This window comes from Hyla sarda, chromosome 4, assembly GCF_029499605.1.
Source record: "Hyla sarda isolate aHylSar1 chromosome 4, aHylSar1.hap1, whole genome shotgun sequence".
NCBI classification, from domain to species: domain Eukaryota; kingdom Metazoa; phylum Chordata; class Amphibia; order Anura; family Hylidae; genus Hyla; species Hyla sarda.
Window position 1 is genome coordinate 212,821,040 of NC_079192.1, and position 22,143 is coordinate 212,843,182.

Here is a 22,143-nt window from a genome sequence, read left to right on the forward strand (position 1 = left end):
AATAAACAAGGATAAATGTTGTAATGTTTGATAAATTATAACATGAATACTTTTGATTCATGGAAACATTTTAAGCAAACAAGTCTAAACCATTTTGACTCACACAACTAATTTCTTTAGCTCAGAGTTTGTGCGACACAATTAACTAGTGCGACACGAAAAAACGTGCGACAGAAAAAAACCGAAATGTGCGACAGAATAGTAAATAAGCCTGAAAAAAAAGACGAGTGATATTGAAATCACTCCAGAATAAACACTCCACTCTTAGTAAATCAGGGCCAACATCTTAAAAACAGGAGACACAACCCAGGTGGTAGTTCTGTCTAACTTCATTTTTTCTCTTGACTTGGATCTCTAACAAATCATATTTTTAAGAAGCATGTTATTCTTAGTTCTATCTGTATTCTTACATTCCATCGCTTTCAACCTTTTTCAATTCTGTGCTCTAGAACTATATTAGTACCATGTTAAAAGTTTATGTCATAAAAATTCCAACAATATAAAATAAAATAAACAGTTCACTCTAGAATGTGTCACTCCAAAAGATGAAATATGTTCTTATAAGGGTTAATTAAATATTTTCCTATGTACAGTATGTATATAGTGCATATTATATGAAACCTATATTGTTGCATAAAAGATGAATAATTTTGCTGTGAAAAACAGATTATATTGTGAATACTCACTCTATTTTACTGGTGCGGTTAAAGTAAACATTGACCTGCAATCTTTTAGCAAAATGCATAGTAAAGCCAGTAGTCTGTAATGAAAAAAAAATCAGTGGGAAGTTAACAAAAATGGTATATGCCAGTCTTATCTACTGTAAATTCCACCCCATGCAGCAGACTAAAAATTCTAGATCAGCTCTAAACAGACATACATTGCAGTACATATGGTGCAGGAGGAAGCCGCACCCTTTTAACAACAAGCCATGCCCCCTAAAATTTTCAAGCATCCCAGCCCTTTGGCTTGGAAGAGATAGGTTAATTTCTCTTTACTTGACCGCATTATGTTGCTGAATGACATGGCTCTGAGTTGGTGAAGTCTAACCTGTACAATGCCGAAAAAGTGAAGTAGCTTGTTTTAATTAAATCTGATTTTTAAACCAATGTGCACCACATTTAAAAAGGTGGCACACATTACTCTCTTTGTCTTCACACTGAAATACTTAAAGCGTACCTGTCATAGTGCCCATAAAAAAAAAAAGTGATATGTTACTCAGTACCTAATCCTGATCATGTACATAAAATTTTTATGCGTCTAGGACAGTGTTTCCCAACCTTTTTCGGGTTGTGGCAACCCCCTGATAAAATAAATTTAGGGGGGCAACCAAAATGAAAAAATCTTGAAAAATGCCTCTAAAAAAGCCCATCATCATCAGTATCACAAGCACCATTAACCCTCCCCCAATCATCATCGTCCCCATCATTATTATCCCCTCTCCCCCAGGCCCATTGAAAACCACTTATATAGGCTCTCTTGCCCTCCCTCCCTCCTTCCTATCATTGTGTGACTCACAATGTGTGACAAGCATTGTGGACTAGCCTTGTGATCGGCGGGCGGGTGGACGTGCCTTGTGAATGGCAGGCATACGGTCACATGGCTGCTGCTCCTCTACGGCAGGAAGCATCCTGCGTCATGCGCATGACAGCCACAGGTGATGCGATGCTCCCGCTTTGCAATCTCAGCAAATCTGCAAGTTGAATGAGGGGGTGGGGGGGAGAGGGGGTGGGAGGACGATTTGGCACCAGAGGAGGAAAAAAATGCACGCCGTGATCGCCAGACAAAAAAAAAAGTAAAAATCAAGGCTCAAATCCTGGAGCACATCGGGCAGTGCTGAAAGGCACACCAGTGTGCTTGGATACCCCGGTTGGGAATCACTGGTCTAGGATTTATATATCACTAACAAATAGCATTTATATCTTGCTCACTTTCTTTGTCTTCTTGCCTTATGGAGGGGGCGTGTCCATGTCTCTCCCTCACTGTCCATCTCTCCCCCTGCTCTGCAGGGGGGGGACAGACCGGCCGGTCCATTCGGACGTTGTCCGAAGGCCCGACCAGGAAAAGGGCCCGCTATTCACTGCCTGTCATATGAAATCTGAAAAAAAAAAATATATATATTTTGAATAGCTGGCCCCGCAGCGGCCGCCAGGGGCCGGGCCCACAGCTATTAATGACATTCCGCTCCCAGACAGCCACTGTAGCAGCGGCTGCCTGGGAGAGGCACTTAAGTCATGCCCCACAGTGATGTGAACCCAACGTCTAAGTGCGGCAGCGCTGGGGTTCCCTGCTGCCACCGCTGCCGAGGACCGGTGTGCCAGCCCTGCCTGTCCTCAGTGTACGGAGCCTCGTTTGTCCTCAGTGTGCCCGCCCTGCTTGTCCTTAGTGTACGGAGCCTCATTTGTCCTCAGTGTGCCCGCCCTGCTTGTCCTTAGTGTACGGAGCCTCGTTTGTCCTCAGTGTGCCTGCCCTGCTTGTCCTTAGTATATAGAGCCCTGCTTGTCCTTAGGTACAGAACCCTGCTTGTCCTCAGTATACAGGGCCCTGCTTGTCCTCAGTGTACAGGGCCCTACTTGTCTTCAGTGTAAAGGGCCACGCTTGTCCTCAGTGTACAGAGCCCTGCTTGTCCTCAGTGTACAGGGCCCTGCTTGTCCTCAGTTTGCAGGGCCCTGCTTGTCCTCAGTGTGCAGGGCCCTGCTTGTCCACAGTGTACATGACCCTGCTTGTCCTCAGTGTATGGAGCCTTGTTTGTCCTCAGTGTGCCCGCCCTGCTTGTCCTCAGTGTACGGAGCCCTGCTTGTCCTCAGTGTACAGAGCCCTGCTTGTCCTCAGGTACAGAACCCTGCTTGTCCTCATTGTACAGAGCCCTGATTTTCCTCAGTGTACAGGGCCCTGCTTGTCCTCAGCGTACAGGGCCCTGCTTGTCCTCAGTGTACAGGGCCCTGCTTGTCCTCAGTGTACAGGGCCCTGCTTTTCCTCAGTGTACAGGGCCCTGCTTTTCCTCAGTGTGCCCGCCCTGCTTGTCCTTAGTGTACAGAGCCCTGCTTGTCCTCAGGTACAGAACCCTGCTTGTCCTCATTGTACAGGGCCCTGCTTGTCCTCAGTGTACAGGGCCCTGCTTGTCCTCAGTTTACAGTGCCCTGCTTGTCCTCAGTGTACGGAGCCTCGTTTGTCCTCAGTGTGCCCGCCCTGCTTGTCCTTAGTGTATGGAGCCCTGCTTGTTCTCAGAGTACAGAGCCCTGCTTATCCTCAGGTACAGAACCCTGCTTGTCCTTGGTGTACGGAGCCCTGCTTGTCTTGTCCTCAGTATACAGGGCCCTGCTTGTCCTCAGTGTACAGGGCTCTGCTTGTCCTCAGTGTACAGAGCCCTCCTTGTCCTCAGTGTGCAGAGCCCTGCTTGTCCTCAGTGTACAGAGCCCTACTTGTCCTCAGTGCACAGAGCCCTGCTTGTCCTCAGTGTACAGAACCCCGCTTGTCCTCAGTGTACAGAACCCTGCTTGTCCTCAGTGTATGGGGCCCTGCTTGTCCTCAGTATACAGGGCCCTGCCTGTCCTCAGTGTACAGAGCCCTGCTTGTCCTCAGTGTACAGAACCCTGCTTGTCCTCAGTGTACAGAGCCCCGCTTGTCCTCAGTGTACAGAACCCTGCTTGTCCTCAGTGTTATGGGGCCCTGCTTGTCCTCAGTATACAGGGCCCTGCCTGTCCTCAGTGTACAGAGCCCTGCTTGTCCTCAGTGTACAGAACCCTGCTTGTCCTCACTGCACAGAGCCCTGCTTGTCCTCAGTGTACAGAACCCTGCTTTTCCTCACTGCACAGAGCTCTGCTTGTCCTCAGTGTACAGAGCCCTGCTTGTCTTCAGTGTACAGAGCCCTGCTAGTCCTCAGTGTACAGAGCCCTCCTGAAGCAGTGCCCTGATCTCTCTGCCGGCCTTCTCAACAGCTGCATGGACCCAAAACAGGGTAGCCTGGCCAGGTGGGTGGCTTATGAATTGTATAGTTGTATGTATCTTCTACCTGCCTTTCACTGCTCCCTACATGATGGCACAGTCTGATTTATAAGTTATATGTGAATTATAACTTATATCTCTGACTGTACCATCATGTAGGGAGCAGTGAAAGGCAGGTAGAAAATACATACAACTATACAATTCATAAGCCTTCCACCTGGCCAGGCTACCCTGTTTTGGGTCCTGTGCTGCTGTGCTATTTCTGTAATAAATCTGAGAGGCCTCAGCCTCACCCAAGCAGGGGGCAAAAAAGGAAAAGTATGTGACTTATAAATGGACCAGTTGCTATTTTTTTTACCTGCCTTTCGCCGCTCACTATATGATGGCACAGTCAGAGATGAGTTATATATCTGACTGTGCCATCATGTAGTGAGCGGTGAAAGGCAGGTACTCCTGTGAAAAACTTTTTTTTTTCTCTTTTTAAATCAACTGATGCTAGAAAGTTAAACAGATATGTAAATAACTTCTATAAAAAAAATTTTGATTATCTCATTTACTATAACAATGTTCCAATGTGAGTTTTTGCTGTAAAAAAAAAAGCATACAATATTTAGCCATTTAACTTACCGGTTCCACGTCTACATAAGTTTGATGCTCTTCTACATTAGGGCTCAAGCCATCAAGAGATTCTAAAAGAAATTCACTTGCGTACAGGAAATGAGGTAATGAAAGGAATATGGGCTTTCCTAAAATTAAGCAAATTATAGAGATTCTGATATTAGTCTTATTACATTCTCATAGGAAATAAAACTTTAAAGGTTGCATAAAAGTTTACACTACATAAACACTATGGGGGAGATTTATTGGGAGATATAGCCAAAGGCTGTCTGGAAATGATGGAGGGTGTAGTTTAGCAACAGCTGGAGCCTCCCTGTTTGGAAACCCTGCTTTATGGGCATTCTCCCCAGGGTAGAGCGCCATAAATGTACTAACATTTTTTTTCAGATTTCAGATCCGTGTATCCTGTGGACCACTTCAGATTCAGTAGACTACGTTGATTACCTGCATTTGTTGTTTACTATTAATAAAATTGTTAACAAGGGCTTGTGGGGGAGTGTTTTTTGGAATAAAAGTTTTTAAAACATGTTATGTTTTTTTTTTTATTACTTTACAGGCTGTGGGGTTACCCATCTTTTCATTTTCAGCCATGTACCAACCAAGCAGCAAAGGCCTGATGTCACCAGGGTGGGCGAGGACCATTGTTGCTTGCCCCAGTCTAAATAAGGCCAGCCTGTTACCGCCTAGGCCCAGGAGCACCGTTTTTGTCGCACCGGGCCTGTTGGTACCGGCTCTTCCTGGCATTCCTGTGGTGGAGGGTAGCGGGGGAATAGTTGGGGGTTAGCACTGCTGTAATTGGGGCTAACGTTAAGCCCCAGCTTAGCAATGGGCTCCGTCTATAAGATAGCTTCCACTAAGCTTGTATAGTAAAAAAAAAAAAAAACACCCTAGAAGCCCTCATTAACCATTTTATTAATAGTAAACAACAAAATGCAGGACATCAACGTAGTCTATTGAATCAGAAGTAGTCCACAGGATATACGGATCTGAAATGAGAAGAAAAAAAAACACAAAATAGATTAGTACATTAAAAAGGGTAAAAGGAGTGGTAAAAAATATGTAACATATATATATATATATATATATATATATATATATATATATTTTGACCAAGAGTGCTGTCGCAACCTTCTCTTTCGTATACTTTGTATTTGCCACAGCAGCGTGCACCTGTGTATTAGGTAGTTGTGCTAGCTATTTATCTTTTTTGTGTTTTTGCTATGCATGTTAGATGGAGTGGCACCCTCTCTAGCCGTGCACCCCTCCCTGTTTCACAGGAGGTTTTTAAATTGACAGTGGATCCTGCATGTCACCCAGTCAGAGGCCATATGCCCAGCAGAGGTGAGTGGATTAAGCATGTTAGGGTCCCATCCGACAAGAGGCCACCCCGTGGTGGATGAGGGACACGTTTTAATCACACATTTTAACACAACTGTGACTTTAGAGCAGAAAAGTCACAGAGGAGAGGAGGTGGTGCTACAAAGTGTTGTTCTGAAGTCATTTATTGGTTTTCGTTTATGTGTGCTAAAAAAGTGGTGTTTTAAAATATGTATATATATATATATATATATATATATATATATATATATATATTTTTTTTTTTATGGGAGACAAATTTAACAACCCTCTGTGATAGTATGATAAGTATGTCACACATAAGCAAAACTAAATAAAAACTAAAGACTTCAGAACTCAGTTACCAAAGAAAACAATGATAAATGTCTGCCTATAAGAGTACGAACACATGTACAGGATCTGCAGCATATTTTTGCTGCATATTTCGCGCAGCTGATATTGCTAATTATTAACTTTAATGGGTAGCAAAATGGCTGCAGAAAATACGCAGCAAAAATATGCAGCAGATCCTGTACGTGTGAATGTACCCTTATACAGATTTCCCACCATTCTGCATGTTCAGACTTGCCATTAGGTGCTGTTTGAGATTTTGATCAGTCAGTGTGCAAAGTGAGAGAAAATACATCTAGCCCTAAATGGTAGCATTCATTCTGCTTATCATCTGAAATATCTTGGTAATATTTTACATCATTTAAACAGCTCATAGTAAATTTTATTACACTTACCACCTTGGCAGGCTCGAAGATCCAGCACTCCAGAAGCATTACAATTTCTAGAAATGAGCTGATCTTTGCAGAAGCAGTGGTTGTCTGGATTGTCATATGGAGAGGCCAGAGCAAATTTTGGCAACACAAATCGAGATAGTTTAATTCCTTCCAATGTATATTCTTTTTCAAATACCGCATATATTGATCTGTTAAAGATACAAAATATAATTATGCATACATACAGTACAGACCAAAAGTTTGTACACACCTTCTCATTCAAAGTTTCCTTTATTTTCATGAATATGAAAATTGTAGATTCACACTAAAGGCATCAAAACTATGAATTAACACATGAGGAATTATATACATAACAAAAAAGTGTGAAACAACTGAAAATATGTCATATTCTAGGTTCTTAAAAGTAGCCACCTTTTGCTTTGATTACTGCTTTGCACACTCTTTGCATTCTCTTGTTGAGCTTCAAGAGGTAGTCACCTGAAATGGTTTTCACTTCACAGGTGTGCTGGTGTGGAGGAGGAGGTGTGATGGTGTGGGGGTGCTTTGCTGGTGACACTGTTGGGGATTTATTCAAAATTGAAGGCATTCTGAACCAGCATGGCTACCACAGTATTTTGCAGCGGCATGCTATTCCATACAGTTTGAGTTTAGTTGGACCATCATTTATTTTTCAACAGGACAATGACCCCAAACACACCTCCAGGCTGTGTAAAGGCTATTTGACCAAGAAGGAGAGTGATGGGGTGCTGCGCCAGATGACCTGGCCTCCACAGTCACCGGACCTGAACCCAATCGAGATGGTTTGGGGTGAGCTGGACCGCAGAGTGAAGGCCAAAAGGCCAACAAGTGCTAAGCATCTCTGGGAACTCCTTCAAGACTGTTGGAAGACCATTTCAGGTGACTACCTCTTGAAGCTCATCAAGAGAATGAGTGTGCAAAGCAGTAATCAAAGCAAAAGGTGGCTACTTTGAAGAACCTAGAATATGACATATGTCCCGCTTCGGCCAGTGATAGGCTGAAGCTCCGTGTGATGTGCCGGGCTAACAGGAAGTAGGAAGAATACAGCCCGGGGACCGAACACCTGTAACGGAGTGTACCGGAGCTCCGGGGGCTCGTTGGCAGGTAAGAGAAAGTGTGTTTTCTTTTATTTTGCAGCCCGGACGGGATAAAAGGAAAAAAGTGCGCGCCGGAGTACTCCTTTAATGATTGACTAATTAAAAATATACATACAGGATCCTGCGTAGACTTGATGCGCAGGATTTGTAACTGGCGATTAGAAGCTGTGATCAGTCATTCAGTTTACATTGAAATCTGCAGCAGAAAATCATGTGCATCATATCCTGCGCATCAAATCTGTATACGTGTGAACGTTCCCTAAAAGGGGATATAAACCCCCATCAACACAATCACCGCTTTTTCCGCACTGTTAGCAAGACCTGTGTTGTTTCCTAACCTGTCTTTTTTTTGCAAGTTCGAAGTTAGTGCTGGCATGGAAAGTGGGGCAGCATTCTCTGATCCCTATCATCGGTTCAGGGATGGAGCTGCCGGTGTCCCTGATTACAGTGAATATACTACTTGTTTGTCATGCCGTCCAGTGCTGCCATCTTTGGAGGAACCCACTATGAGGGATATGTACGTATTGATTAAGGAGTTTGTACATGAGCCAATTAAAAAACTGAACTGAAGTCCAGATTTAGTTGCTCCTCTCCAGTTCCTACAGAGGAGGACTGCAGGATAGTGGAGGATTAGGATTCCCTACTCAGCATACTCTTCAAAGGAGGAGGTGAATGTTAAGGAAAGTTATACTTTCCACCTGATAAGACCCAGAAGCTTATTAGTTTAGTATATGCCGAGGGCCAGCTTAGTATGCAAGGAGAAATTCTATCTACCTCTAAAGGGTCAAAGGCCTTTAGGGTGGACAATATTGTCTTCACTCTTATGAAGATTGAATGGAAAAAAAATGGAGAAGGCCCCAGTGGTCTCTAAATGGTTTAAAGGGGTACTTCACCCCTAGACATCTTATCCCCTATCGAAAGGATGGGGCATAAGATGTCTTATCGTCGGGGTCCCGCTGCAGGGGTCCCCCACGATCTCTCCTGAGGCACTCCCATTCTTTAGCTGCACGGAGCACCACGCCCCCTCCCATAGACTTGCAGTGAGGGGGCAGAGCCGTGACATCACGATACTCCGTCCCCTGTATCACCCGTCATCAGCCATGGAGTGATGCTCGCTCCATGCAGCTGAAGAATGGGGGTGCTGCAGGAGAGATCGCAAGGGTGCCCAGCAGCGGGACCCCACGATCAGACATCTTATCCCCTATCCAAAGGATAAATGGTCTAGGGGCGGAGTACCCATTTAAGCTAATGTTTGAGAAATCTGAGTCCAAGGACACTGCAATAGTTAAGTTGTCCAAGCAAACCATTGTCCCAGATAAAGATGGAAACAACTTGAGAGATTCTATGATTCACAAGATTAAAATGGCTTTCAAAAGGAGAAAGGTACAGTATTGCCCTTCAACAGAATTCAGTTGCTGTCGCCACTCATGAAGTTTTCCAGTCATTGAAAAAGTGGCATAATAAAAATGAGGAAGATATTGAAGATGTCAGGTTCACAGCAAAAACAATGACCTTATCTACTGCAGGCAGAATAGCCCTTTGGATGCACCCTTGTATGGGAGATAACCCATGTAAATATCTTTGCAATCTACAATATTCACCTGGTAGATTGTTTGGCCCAGAGTTGGGCACACTTATGGAGGAGTTGTCGGACAGAAAAGTCCCTGCCTCAATCTTCTAAGCCCTATAGGAGATTTAATCAGCGACAGTGTTCTCCGAGGCCGTCAGAGTCAGTTTGCTTGTAGGGTCAGAGGGTCTGATACTGCCAGGAGAGGTGGTCCTGCTAAAGGGGGTCTAAATACCAATAAAGCAGGATACTTGATGGTTCAGATACTCTAAGGCTAGGTTCAGACTACGGAATCTCCGGGCAGAAAATTTCCGCCCGGAGATTCTGAGTGCGGCCAGTGCTGACTGAATCAGTCGGCACCAGGACCACGCGGACACTGCAGTCTCCAATAGACTGCAATGTGTTCCGCGCAGATTTCTGCCTGAAGAAAGAGCAACGCCTTTCTTCAGGCGGAAATTTCCAAGCGGATTTTCCGTTCACAAATTCCGCTTCACAAATTCCGAAGTGTGAATTTGTGAACGGAAACCCATTCACTACACTATAAATTTTAGCAAGCGGAAATTTCGTAGTCTTAACCTAGCCTAATAGTTTTTTTTTGCTTCCGGTATGTGCATAGTTAATAAATGGGTCGTAAGCATTATATATAAGGGATATTCTCTGCCTCTCCTTCTGTTGCCCCAGAGTGATTCTTAATATCCTTTCTGATGTAGGATTTGAAGCAAAGATTAATGGAGATTTCCATTCTGTATTTGATTTCTCTAACTGCACTGGAGCCAGTACCCCCTCCAGAAGAGAAACAGAGGGTTTATTCCACAATTTTCCTTGCACTAAAGTCTTCAGGAAAACACAGGCTTATAGTAGACTGTTTCCTCTCCTCTCCTATACTTGTCTGGCTAATCACAGGACAACACCTACTTCTCTCCATTATGCCATAATAGGTATTATGTTAGGAATCATATTACATAGGCTATCAAATAATGGAAAGATATTAATTGCTTAGAAGAGTCCTTTAGAGGGACTTTAAAAAGTAGAAACAAAAGTTATACAATTAATTAAAAAAAAAAGCCTGCCTTTGTAAAAATTCTAATCACCTTCCCTTTTCCAGTTTTTCAAATAATAATGATAATAATAATAAAAAAAATAAATAAACATACTTATTAGGGCATGTAGATGTCAGGGAGAGGAATGGAGATATTCTCACTGGTTGATGAAGTGCAATGTAATACCATCTAATGCTACATTATAATACAATGTAATAACATATTTCCCTACAACCCCCGATATAGGAGCACATTATGACTTCCTGCAACTCCAACACAGGGCACACTTCAAAAATATAGTAATACAACTAATTTTCTCACCTGCAGATTTCTGATGAAAAGAAATAGAGAGGAGCATTTTTGTCCACAAATGGGGGGAATGAAGCTGCATCTGTTTTATAAAAACATATACAAATGATTTACTGTTCACTCTCAGAAAATAATTTATTTTTAACATTTGTAAGTAAATAGGATATAATCATTTAATCTTCTCTTGCACTGTACAAACTTGGTAAATATTTTTAATGCTATAAATATATATATATATATATATTTATATATATATATATATATATATATATATACATAAAATACATACTGCATAAATGCTTGCCCCTGGCAGGATTTTACGTCCTAGTGACGTAAGAGGTAAGAGTAACGTCAATTTAATATTCATGGAGGTGGGCCAGAAGGGGGGGGGGTGAATATTGAGGAGGCAAGGAAGCTCAGCAAGCCTGCTCCCTGCCTCCATTGTGCGGAACACCGCAATAGCAATAAATGAGGAAATGGACATAACTCTGCTTAGAGAAATGAATCGCACTCACCACGTTTGAAGTCCCAGTTATATAGGTTGTTTTATTCCATAAGTGCTAGTGCAGACATTACAGCAGGATGTACGACCATGGAGCGGGGAGTGAGAGCGGCCGCTCTCAGACGCAGGGGCACACCACAGGTGGCAACTAGTTTTGCGTCATTCGACGCTTCTTCCAGCCAGGTGTGTGCGTCTGCTCTAGCACTTTTGGAATAAAACAACCTATATAACTGGGACTTCAAACGTGGTGAGTGTGATTCATTTCTCTATTCTAAGAGTCTTACATTGGATTATATGTTCAGTTGTTCCTTTGAAGATGCACCTCACACTGAATCCACCACAGCAGTACGCTACCACACCTGGCATAATAAAGGGGCATTCCAGGCAAAACCTTTTTTTTATATATATATCAACTGGCTCCGGAAAGTTAAACAGATTTATAAATTACTTCTATTAAAAAATCTTAATCCTTCCAATAGTTATTAGCTTCTGAAGTTTTCTGTCTAACTGCTCAATGATGATGTCACGTCCCGGGCGCTGTGTATGATGGGAGAATATCCCCTTAGGAACTGCACAGCTCCCGGGACATGAGTCATCAGAGAGCAGGTAGACAGAAAACAACAACTCAACTTCAGAAGATAATAACTATTGGAAGGATTAAGATTTTTTAATAGAAGTAATTTACAAATCTGTTTAACTTTCCGGAGCCAGTTCATATATAAAAAAAAGTTTTGGCCTGGAATACCCCTTTAAGTCCAATGCACATTAAGACTGAGCTGCAGCAGTGCCTGGTGGAAACTTTTGTTTTCTTTGCTATAAGAATTTAGTAGGACATAACTCTGCAACTACTCCACCAATTAAAGTAAGTGTCCACTATTTTAAATGCTGTTCACCCACACTATAACCCTGTATATTGGCTTTAGTGCGGGTGAACAGGCTTTCAGTTTCCCTTTAATACATGCTTAAAAATGAGCAGTATATTGGAAACTGTCATAAAATGTTTCCAATATTGAATCTTCATGCATTTCTAAACTCTAATGCACCTAAGCATATCATAGTAATTTGTATGCACCTGTTTTATGCTGCCCAGACTAGCAATGCTTGCACCAGTTGTATGCCGCAGTAGGTACATAAGAACACAAGTATTTCCACAAGAGACGGTTGCCTAAAACTTCATAAGTAGTCAGAGATAAGTGGAAAGGCTTTATTGTATCTGTCAGGCACAGTGTGGGAGAATGACAGATCTAGGATGCATGCACAGAGTTCAGGCTTTTTTCCCGCGCGTAACAATATATAAGCCCTGCCCCCATTTCCTGTTTTTTATTTTGGGCTCTCTGTTGCTCTCTTGTTCTCTGTTGCTAGAGACAGAATTCCCCTTGAAACAAACAGTCAACTGCAGTTTGCAGGGAAGTACTGCACCTAGTGGCTAAGACTTTTGCCATTTTTAGTAAATGATTTAAAATGATGTTAGAAATCACTTAGGCTATAAATAGAATGAACGTGTTTGAAATTACAGTGACCAGTTAATGGTTGCACTTACCTGTACCATTTATCATATCACAGTAGTCATCGTTCCAGTAAGAAAGTGTGCTGAAAAGAAGATTTTTTAGTTTTGGGTTACAACCACTTATAGTATACAGAAACAGAAGTATATAAAATATTGATATTCTGGCCATCTAAAATGATTATTGTATTGTATATCATGAGACAAAAAACATCAACCAGATGCCTAGTAGTTTGAATAGCATGTTATTGACTTACAATAAGTGGACATTGTACATACCATGAGCAAATTTTTTTTTTTAGCATACACTGTAATGCAACTGAAACTGCACTCTACATTCCTTGTACAGCACATTCTAGTTGTCACTAGTAAAAATGGCCACTGTATATGTCATCATATACAGTCATCCTATACTATTTAGCAGTAAGTGGCAGGATGTCTGAAAGTAATAAAACAGCTGTATCAAAACAGATTGACAGATGATGAATTTTAGATACAAACTGTTAAAGGGGTACTCAACTGGAAAACATTTTTTTTTTAAATCAACCGGTGCCAGAAAGTTAAACAGATTGGTAAATTACTTCTATTAAAAAATCTTAATCCTTCAAGTACTTATCGGCTGCTGTTATGATCCACAGGAAGTTCTTTTCTTTTTGAATTTCCTTTCTGCCTGACCACAGTGCTCTCTGCTGACAACTCTGTCCATTTTAGGACAGAGCAGGATAGGTTTTCTATGGAAATTTGCTTCTACTCTGGACAGTTCCTAAAATGGACAGAGGTGTCAGCAGAGTGCACTGTGGTCAGGCAGAAAGGAAATTCAAAGAGAAAAGAACTTCCTGTGGATCATACAGCAGCTCATAAGTACTAGAAGGATTAAGATTCTTCAATAGAAGTAATTAACAAATCTGTTTAACTTTCTGCCACCAGTTGATGTAAAAAAAATTTTTTTTTCCAGTGGAGTACCCCTTTAACTCCTTAAGGACACATGACGTACTGGAACGTCATGTGTCCGCTCCCGATCTATAACGCGGGGCCTCGGCAGGTCGGGCCCAGCCTCTAACAACAGGCGGATCCCGTGGCTAATAGCGTGCAGCATTTATCGCGGTGCCGCGCGCTATTAGCCCTTTAGACACGGCGTTCAAAGTTGAATGCTGCGTCTAAAGTGAAAGTATGCCGGTTAGCTCAGTGGGCTGTTCGGGATAGCCGCGGCGAAATCGCTGCATCCTAAACAGCTTACAGGACAGCGGGAGGGCCCCTACCTGCCTCCTCGCTGTCCAATCGCCGAATGACTGCTCAGTGCCTGAGATCCAGGCATGAGCAGTCAAGCGGCAGAATCATCGATCACTGGTTTCCTATGAGAAACCAGTGATCAATGTAAAAGAACAATGAGTGCAGTGTTATAGGTCCCTATGGGAGCTATAACACTGCAAAAAAAAAGTGAAAAAAAAAGTGAATAAAGATCATTTAACCCCTTCCCTATTAAAAGTTTGAATCACCCCACTTTTCCCATAAAAAAAAGCACAGTGTAAATAAAAATAAACATATATGGTATTGCCGCGTGCGGAAATGTCCGAATTATAAAAATATATTGTTAATTAAACAGCACGGTCAATGGCTTACGCGCAAAAAAATTCCAAAGTCCAAAATAATGCATTTTTGGTCACTTTTTATATCATGAAAAAATAAATAAAAAATAAAAAAGTCCTATCAATGCAAAAATGGTACCGCTAAAAACTTCAGATCACGGCGCAAAAAATGAGCCCTCATACCGCCCCATATGCGCAAAAATAAAAAAAGTTTTAGGGGTCAGAAGATGACAATTTTAAACGTATTATTTTTCCTGCATGTGGTTATGATTTTTTCCAGAAGTACGACAAAATCAAACTGATATAAGTAGGGTATCATTTTAATTGTATGGACCTACAGAATAAAGATAAGGTGTCATTTTTACAAAAAATGTACTACGTAGAAACGGAAGCCCCCAAAAGTTACAAAAAACGGAAGCCCCCAAAAGTTTTTTTCTTTTTCAATTTTGTCTCACAGTGATTTTTTTTTTCTGTTTCGCTGTAGATTATTGGGCAAAATGACTGATGTCATTACAAAGTAGAATTGGTGGCGCAAAAAATAAGCCATCATATGGATTTTTAATTGCAAAATTTAAAGAGTTAAAGGCAAGGAGGAAAAAACGAAAATGCAAAAACGGAAAAACCCTCGGTCCTTAAGGGGTTAAGGAAGGGGGGAATTATAGGGCAGGGTTAGTCTTTTTATGGCAAAAACTCTGTCTATGATTAGGGGTAGAATCAGGGTTATAGCAGGGGACTACTAGGCACACATCCATCTACTGTAAACACCTGAATGGCACCAATTGAAAATCTTTGATATCCTTGATACCTGGCTTCCTTTTAGGTATGCAGATTCAAGTAGCAGTAATAATGCTGCCACTACTCCTTTAACATTGCAAGACTTGTCTTTATCCCATGAAGTAAAGCAGACAACAAGCTTCTGTGCTGTAGTATAACAGTCAACACTGTGGAGCTCAACTTATGCAGAATACATAGCAACAAAGAAGATGTAGCAAAGGATACAATTCAAGCGGCACTCATCGAAATAGAAACTAGACCTTTAATGAAATCCAGCATATCAGCTGGTGCAGGTAATGGAGCTACAGCCATTTCACACAAAATTAGTTTCTCTGGCTCCCTCATGAGAGCCAGAGGAAATGCACATTGCATGAAACGGCTGTAGGCCCGTTACCTGCACTTGCGGTCTCATCTGTCTGTTTTTATGCTGGATTTCAATAAAGGTCTAGTTACTGCATTGATGAGAGCTGCTTGGATGATTTTCTTTACTGCATCCTTTTAAGTATGATGCTACTTAAAGGTTTTGTGTTGTGTGGATAGAGAGGCCTAAGGTAGTACTTTATCACAGTGGCTTGATTTTAACTATTGTCTTTCCATATGAGGACAGTAGTCCTTTTTTGTGTATTTCTTTTTTTTTGTAAGGCAGACTAATGTGGTGACCCAGTACAGGAGTGGCACTCCTGTACCATTGCTGCCCTGTCAGGTGAACTCTATTTCAGTGACCCCTGGGCCTCCCTTTCTTCTATGTTCTATAAACAGTACTAAGTGCCTATGTTATCTAATGTAATGTTTATATATTGTTATGTGCCTTTAAATACTGTTGTCATGTGTTGTAACCAAGGAAGTTACCAGTGACCATGTGACCTACAGGGTGACCTATGGGACCCCTCCAGGGTCTCCCCCATATAAACCCTGGGAGGAGCTAGCTAGTTGAGTCTTATCTGAGCTACAGTAAAGTCAAGACCTAGAGAGAGTGTCTGGGGGTCTTGATGAGACCCAACGCCTACCACGCAGCCATGCTTCCACAAATCCAGTGCCCCACAGGTGAATGTCTACATATGGGGTGAAGTCAGTCCTAGTCAAGTCAGTCAAGATCAGTTTGTACCAAGTAAGCGTGGGCCTGCAGCAAATTGTCCAAAATCCACTACAAGTCCCAGCAAGCCCTAAAGTCTCTGAAGTCACTGGTCACCTCTTTGGGCCTAACTGAGCTGTAAAGACTATTCCATCTGTCTACCTCAGTACAGCTGCTGTTGTTCCGTAACTTGGCGTCGGAATCATTATTTGCCCCGTGCCTAGCCCATACAGTCATGGCCGTAAATGTTGGAACCCCCGACATTTTTTGAGAAAAGGAAGTGTTTCTCACAGAAAAGGATTGCAGTAACACCTGTTTTGCTAAACTCATGTTTATCCCCTTTGTGTGGATTGGAACTAAACCAAAAAAGGGAGGAAAAAAAGCAAATTGGATATAATGTCACACCAAACTCCAAAAATGTGCTGGATAAAATTATTGGCACCCCTTCAATATTTTGGAAAAATAAGATTGTTTCAAGCATGTGATGCTCCCTTAAACTCACATGGGGCAAGTAACAGATGTGGGCAATATAAAATTCACACCTGAAAGGGGATAAAAAGGAGAGAAGTTCACTTATTCTTTGCATTGTGTGTCTGTGTGAGCCACACTAAGCATGGAAAACAGAAAGAGGAGAAGAGAACTGTCTGAGGACTTGAGAACCAAAATTGTTTAAAAATATCAACAATCTCAAGGTTACTAGTCCATCTCCAGAGATCTAGATTTGCCATTCTCCACAGTGCGCAACATTACCAAGAAGTTTGCAACCCATGGCACTTCAGCTAATCTCCCTGGGTGTGGACAGAAGAGAAAAATTTATGAAAGGTGTCAACACAGAATAGTCCGGATGGTGGATAAGCAGCCCCAAACAAGTTCCAAAGATATTCAAGCTGTCCTGCAGGCTCGTGGAGCATCAGTGTCAGCGCGAACTATCCGTTGACATTTAAATGAAATGAAATGCTATGACAGGAGATCCAGGAGGATCCCACTGCTGACACAGAGACATAAAAAAAGTAAGATTACATTTTGCCAAAATAAACTTGAGTAAGCCAAAATCCTTCTGGGAAAACATCTTGTGGACAGATGAGACCAAGATAGAGCTTTTTGGTAAAGCACATCACTCTACTGTTTACCAAAAACGTAATGAGGCCTACAAAAAAAAGAACACAGTACCTACAGTGAAATATTATTGAAGTTCAATGATGTTTTGTGGTTGTTTTGCTGTCTCTGGCACTGGGTACCTTGAATATGTGCAAGGCATCATGAAATCTGAGGATTACCAATGGATTTTGGGTTGTACTGTACAGCCCAGTGTCAGAAATCTGGACAATGACCCCAAATATACGTTAAAAAGCACCCAGAAATGGATGGCAACAAAGCTCAGGAGAGTTCTGAAGTGGCCAACAATGAGTCCAGATCTAAATCTTAATGAACACCTGTGGAGAGATCTTAAAATTGCTGTTGGGAAAAGGTGCCCTTCCAATAAGAGACCTGGAGCAGTTTGCAAAGGAAGAGTGGTCCAACATCCCGGCTGAGAGGTGTAAGAAGCTTATTGATGGTTATAGGAAGCGACTGATTTCAGTTATTTTTTTCCAAAGGGTGTGCAACCAATTATTAAGTTATTGGTGCCAATAATTTTATCCAGCCCATTTTTGGAGTTTGGTGTGACATTATGTCCAATTTGCTTTTTTTCCTCCATTTTTTGACACAAAGGAAATAAACATGTGTATAGCAAAACGTGTTACTGCAATCCTTTTCTGTGAGAAATACTTAATTTTCTTGAAAAATTTAAGGGGTGTCAACATTTACGACCATGACTGTACCTTCGGGTGGTGTAGAGGTAAAACCACACCCTGGCATCATGAACACAAGGGGTTAATGCCATCTGCCACTAGGGTAATAACATCTGCCCTCATCACACCCTCATCACACCCTCACCACACTAACAAATATTAAGTTTAGTGATTTTTTATTTTACTTTAGTTGATAGACCAGAGAGATATAGGTAGCAGGGTTTTTTAAAAGCTATTCTACTAAAAACTGCTACTGATTAGACATGGAGGAAAATGATTAAACATTAAAGGGCTACTCTGCCCCAAAACATCTTAACCCCTATCCAAAGGATAGGGAATAAGATCTCTGATTGTAGGGGTCTTGCCCCCCGCAATCTCCGGCACGGAGCCCCAAGTCATCCAGTGCAAGGAGTGAACTTTGCTCCATGATGGGTGACACTTCATGACGCATATGGGTATTTCCTTATTTTTGAGATATCTTGTGAACCCAGGAAGAATGCGCTTAGTGATCCAATGCTATATATAATATGGTAAATAGGAAATGGTCATCTATATACCATCAGATAGTAATTTGGGCACTGAATTCTGCAGAATATTTTATTAGTTAATAGCAAGTAGACCTTAAGGGCATAAGTGGGTATTAGAGACTTACTGTATGTACTCTACTACATACTGTATTTTCATGGACATCAGGAATAAAGCATTGTGTTAAACTGCTCACTAGTAGGGATCACTAGTCCAGCTAACACTGGTATGAATATTTTTTTTTTATAATGAGAGGAAGAAAAGTTTAAATTAAAATACAAAAATACATAAAAAAAAAAAAGAATAGAAATACCTTTCTCTATTGTATCTGGTAATCTTGGCAACTTTACTGATGTCATCCTTTCCATTATATACAACATAAGGGCCATCATTAGTTTCGTTGTACTGGGTATATGAAGAGAGATATGTATTCCATTAGTGTTACATATGTTACATTTATAATTGCATACCATGCATATAAATACAGGATCATTTTTACTGCATTTATCTTGAAGTTCCACAGTTACTTATTTAATTAGCTAATATATACACCAATCAGCCATAACATTAAACCACCTGACATGTGCTGCATAGGTCCCTTTAGTGCTGCCAAAACAGTACTGACCCATTGAGGCATGCACTCCACAAGACCTTTGTATGTATTTTGCGTTCTGTTTCATGAAATTGCTTCTAAGATGCTAGCAGCAGATCCTTTAAAGTGAAGGCATCACCTAGATGTTTATAACTCATTAGAGGCATATACTAAAACATCTAATTTGTGTCAGATTTTTTGGAAAAAGTGTAATTAATTTGAGTACATTATTATGTTGTTGGCCATCTTGCCCGGGCTGCTTTTAGAGATATGTTTACAGCAAGCCCCATTGAAATCATAGGGGGAGCTGAGTCCTGAATATGAATGATCTGGTCCTGTCTTATCCATATACTGGTGTCACCTTTCACTGTACTTCTAACTGTGATGATACGGAGGAGACTGCTAAAAAGTGATCTGTACAGAACAAGAAGTCTATGCTTATTATGAAGCTTAAAGGGGTTATACAACAGGAAGTTTTTTTTTTTTTTTTTACAAGTTAAGCATTTAACAGCATATAAAAAAAAAAAAAAAAAAACTTTTACTTACCTCCAGTGCTTCAGCAGTGTCTTCCATCTTCTGGAACAAATAGAGATGGTCGGCACTGCTATAACTGATTTGTGGCAATGATATATCGGGGAATTCTGAAGGTGCTGGATGTGAAGTAGGTGGTATTCTGACATAGTTCAATTTACAAGGAATGTTGCATGAAGATAGAAGGAAAAAACGTCGGCAACTCACCAGCTCTTCTGATTTCTTCTTTATTGGATAAACATACTCACGTAAATAGCCAGTACATGTCGGGGGGGGGGGGGGGGGGGGACACATAATGGGGGAGGGGGGTGTACAAGAAGGCAACAGCAGCGGTTGTTTTGCACTTGCTAAGTGCTTTCTCTGGCCAGAGGGGGGGCATTGTGTCCCTCCCCGACATGTACTGTCTATTTATGTTAGTATGTTTATCCAATAAAGAAGAAATCAGAAGAGCTGGTGAGTTGCCAACATTTTTTCCTTCTATCTTCATGCAATCTTCCATGTTCTGCTTTGGTCCCCGGTGGTGATCCTCTTCCCTCTAGAAATTGTGAGCTCGGGGCCCAGAGTGTCACACTGCCCCTCAGCCTATTACTGGAAGCAACGATGTCCTGCCTCAGCCAATCATTTTCTGCATCACAATTTCTAAAAAAAAGCAAGTGGATCACCGCCGGGGACCAGAATCAGATTGAGATCTTGGGTATTTAAGGCTAAGTAATGGCTCTGAAATCTTTGGGTGCATTCACACTACAGAATCTCCAAGCAGAATTCCGCTTTGAAAATTCTGATGCAGTCCCATTGCTGTCAACAGGATTTCGCTGCATAGTGCAAGCTACAGAATATCAGCACCAAAAGAATTACTCAATTCTTTTGGTGATCCGCTTGGATATGTGTTTCCATCTATGGTGATGGCACATATCTGAGCTGTTCTAGCACCGTCTGAATTAGTCAGAACTCCTGCTGAAAAAAGCCACTATTATATAAGAATACCTTTGCCAAGAGGCATACGTGGTCTGCAAGTATATTGAAGTAAATCTATCAGCAGGTTAGGGCATCCTATCCTGCTGATATAGGCTAACGGGGAATGTTACAGTGAGGATTATCTTACCTTTAATATTGCTCTCAGCTGCGCCATTTTATTTGTAAGGTCCATCTTATTATTATGCAATTAAGGGTCTGGGGGTGTTGGGTGTACTGGTGGTGTTAGTGCTAGTTTACCGTTAGGTGCACCGATACAGCCACCCACCCGCACCTCTAACAATGTCTGCCCATTTGCAGTGATGCAACTTAGCATACTGTGATGCAAGCAAGCATACTGGGTATTTAACAATCTGCAGCATCCCATTTTTTCTCATCAGAATGTCTTGTATTTATAATTGCAGATTAGAACCTGTCTGTATTATTATTCAGGTGGTTTCGGATGAAGTTCACGTCCCTTTGCTGAATGGAAAAGTGGTAAATGTATTTTATTTGACAAATAGGTGTGAAAAAAAGTCTCATTGTGAGGCTGCAATGTTGCATTGTAACACAGATAGAGGAATAAAGAGCCCCTTTAATTCACTGAACTTGGAGTGCTCCATCTCTACTTTTCTGGTGTTCTATTACAAATACAAATAATTATAACTATAGTTTAAATATGATTAGTTCATACCTACCGGATAGAATACTCCAGTCATTTTATCTTTTATAATAAAATCTGGAATTTGCTCCAAGAAGGGATCCCTGTAGCCCCACAGGACCTCTTTGACACTTCTTGTTTGAAACAACGATGAGTTTGATGATTTAATTGCTTGATTGACAATGCTCAGAAATACATTTGAAATCATACCAGGGGCAGCCTAAAAAAACACATTCTATATATTAATACTTTATTTCACTGTCAAGCATGCTTGTTTACCAACCGTTTAACCACTAGACCAATATTGGCCTTAATTGAGCGAATAATAAAGTGATAAATAATGTAAGACATTTGTACACAAGAGACATGAAAGAAAGTAGTGATTAAGTATACATATATAACATTTTATATTATATTTATTCTAAATGCAAAAGTTAAACTACTGTACTTTATGTAAAATGTATTAACCCTTTTGGTGATTTGTTCACATTGCAAGCCCTTCTAAACACAAGTTAGAAATACCAACAATGTTACCATACACTCTTAATTGCATTGAACAGACTGCTATTTTTCCTGGCTTCTAGATATAAATGCACTCCCTATTTGGTTGATTGGGAATGTTTTTTAACCCTATTTTACCTGCTTCACATAAAGTAATGACTAGCTGCTATTGACTACTATCTACAGCTAAAACATTCTACTAATGACCAACTTCAGCCATCACACTAATGCCAGTCATTTACCCCCTAAATGCAGCAATCAACTAACCGGGGCAGCTGTATGCCTGACTGATCTCTGATTGGCCTGCACAGAACACAATCGCTTGGTGCAGATTGGTCACCATTAAAGCTGAAGGCCTTCTAAAGGACTCTGGCCAACATTTATCATTGTCTTTAGACTTTTTTTTGTGTCTGCAAAAGGCACAAAAAGGCACAAGCAGGGTTTATTTGCGCCTTTTTTGCGCCTTTTTGTTTACACAT

The 22,143-nt window shown here is 41.3% G+C and overlaps 1 protein-coding gene across 1 annotated transcript in view; it reads right to left on the reverse strand.

The window, feature by feature from the left end:
• The window catches only part of CD36 (CD36 molecule), a 52,659-nt gene that overhangs the window by 8,685 nt on the left and 21,831 nt on the right, over window positions 1–22,143 (reverse strand). The window contains exons 4-10 of the mRNA XM_056573423.1: window positions 21,201–21,383; window positions 18,742–18,833; window positions 12,718–12,767; window positions 10,688–10,757; window positions 6,645–6,832; window positions 4,573–4,691; window positions 687–760 (exon numbers count right to left, since the gene is read on the reverse strand). Of these exons, the coding sequence (XP_056429398.1) occupies window positions 687–760; window positions 4,573–4,691; window positions 6,645–6,832; window positions 10,688–10,757; window positions 12,718–12,767; window positions 18,742–18,833; window positions 21,201–21,383 (776 nt within the window). The remainder of the gene's footprint in view (window positions 1–686; window positions 761–4,572; window positions 4,692–6,644; window positions 6,833–10,687; window positions 10,758–12,717; window positions 12,768–18,741; window positions 18,834–21,200; window positions 21,384–22,143) is intronic.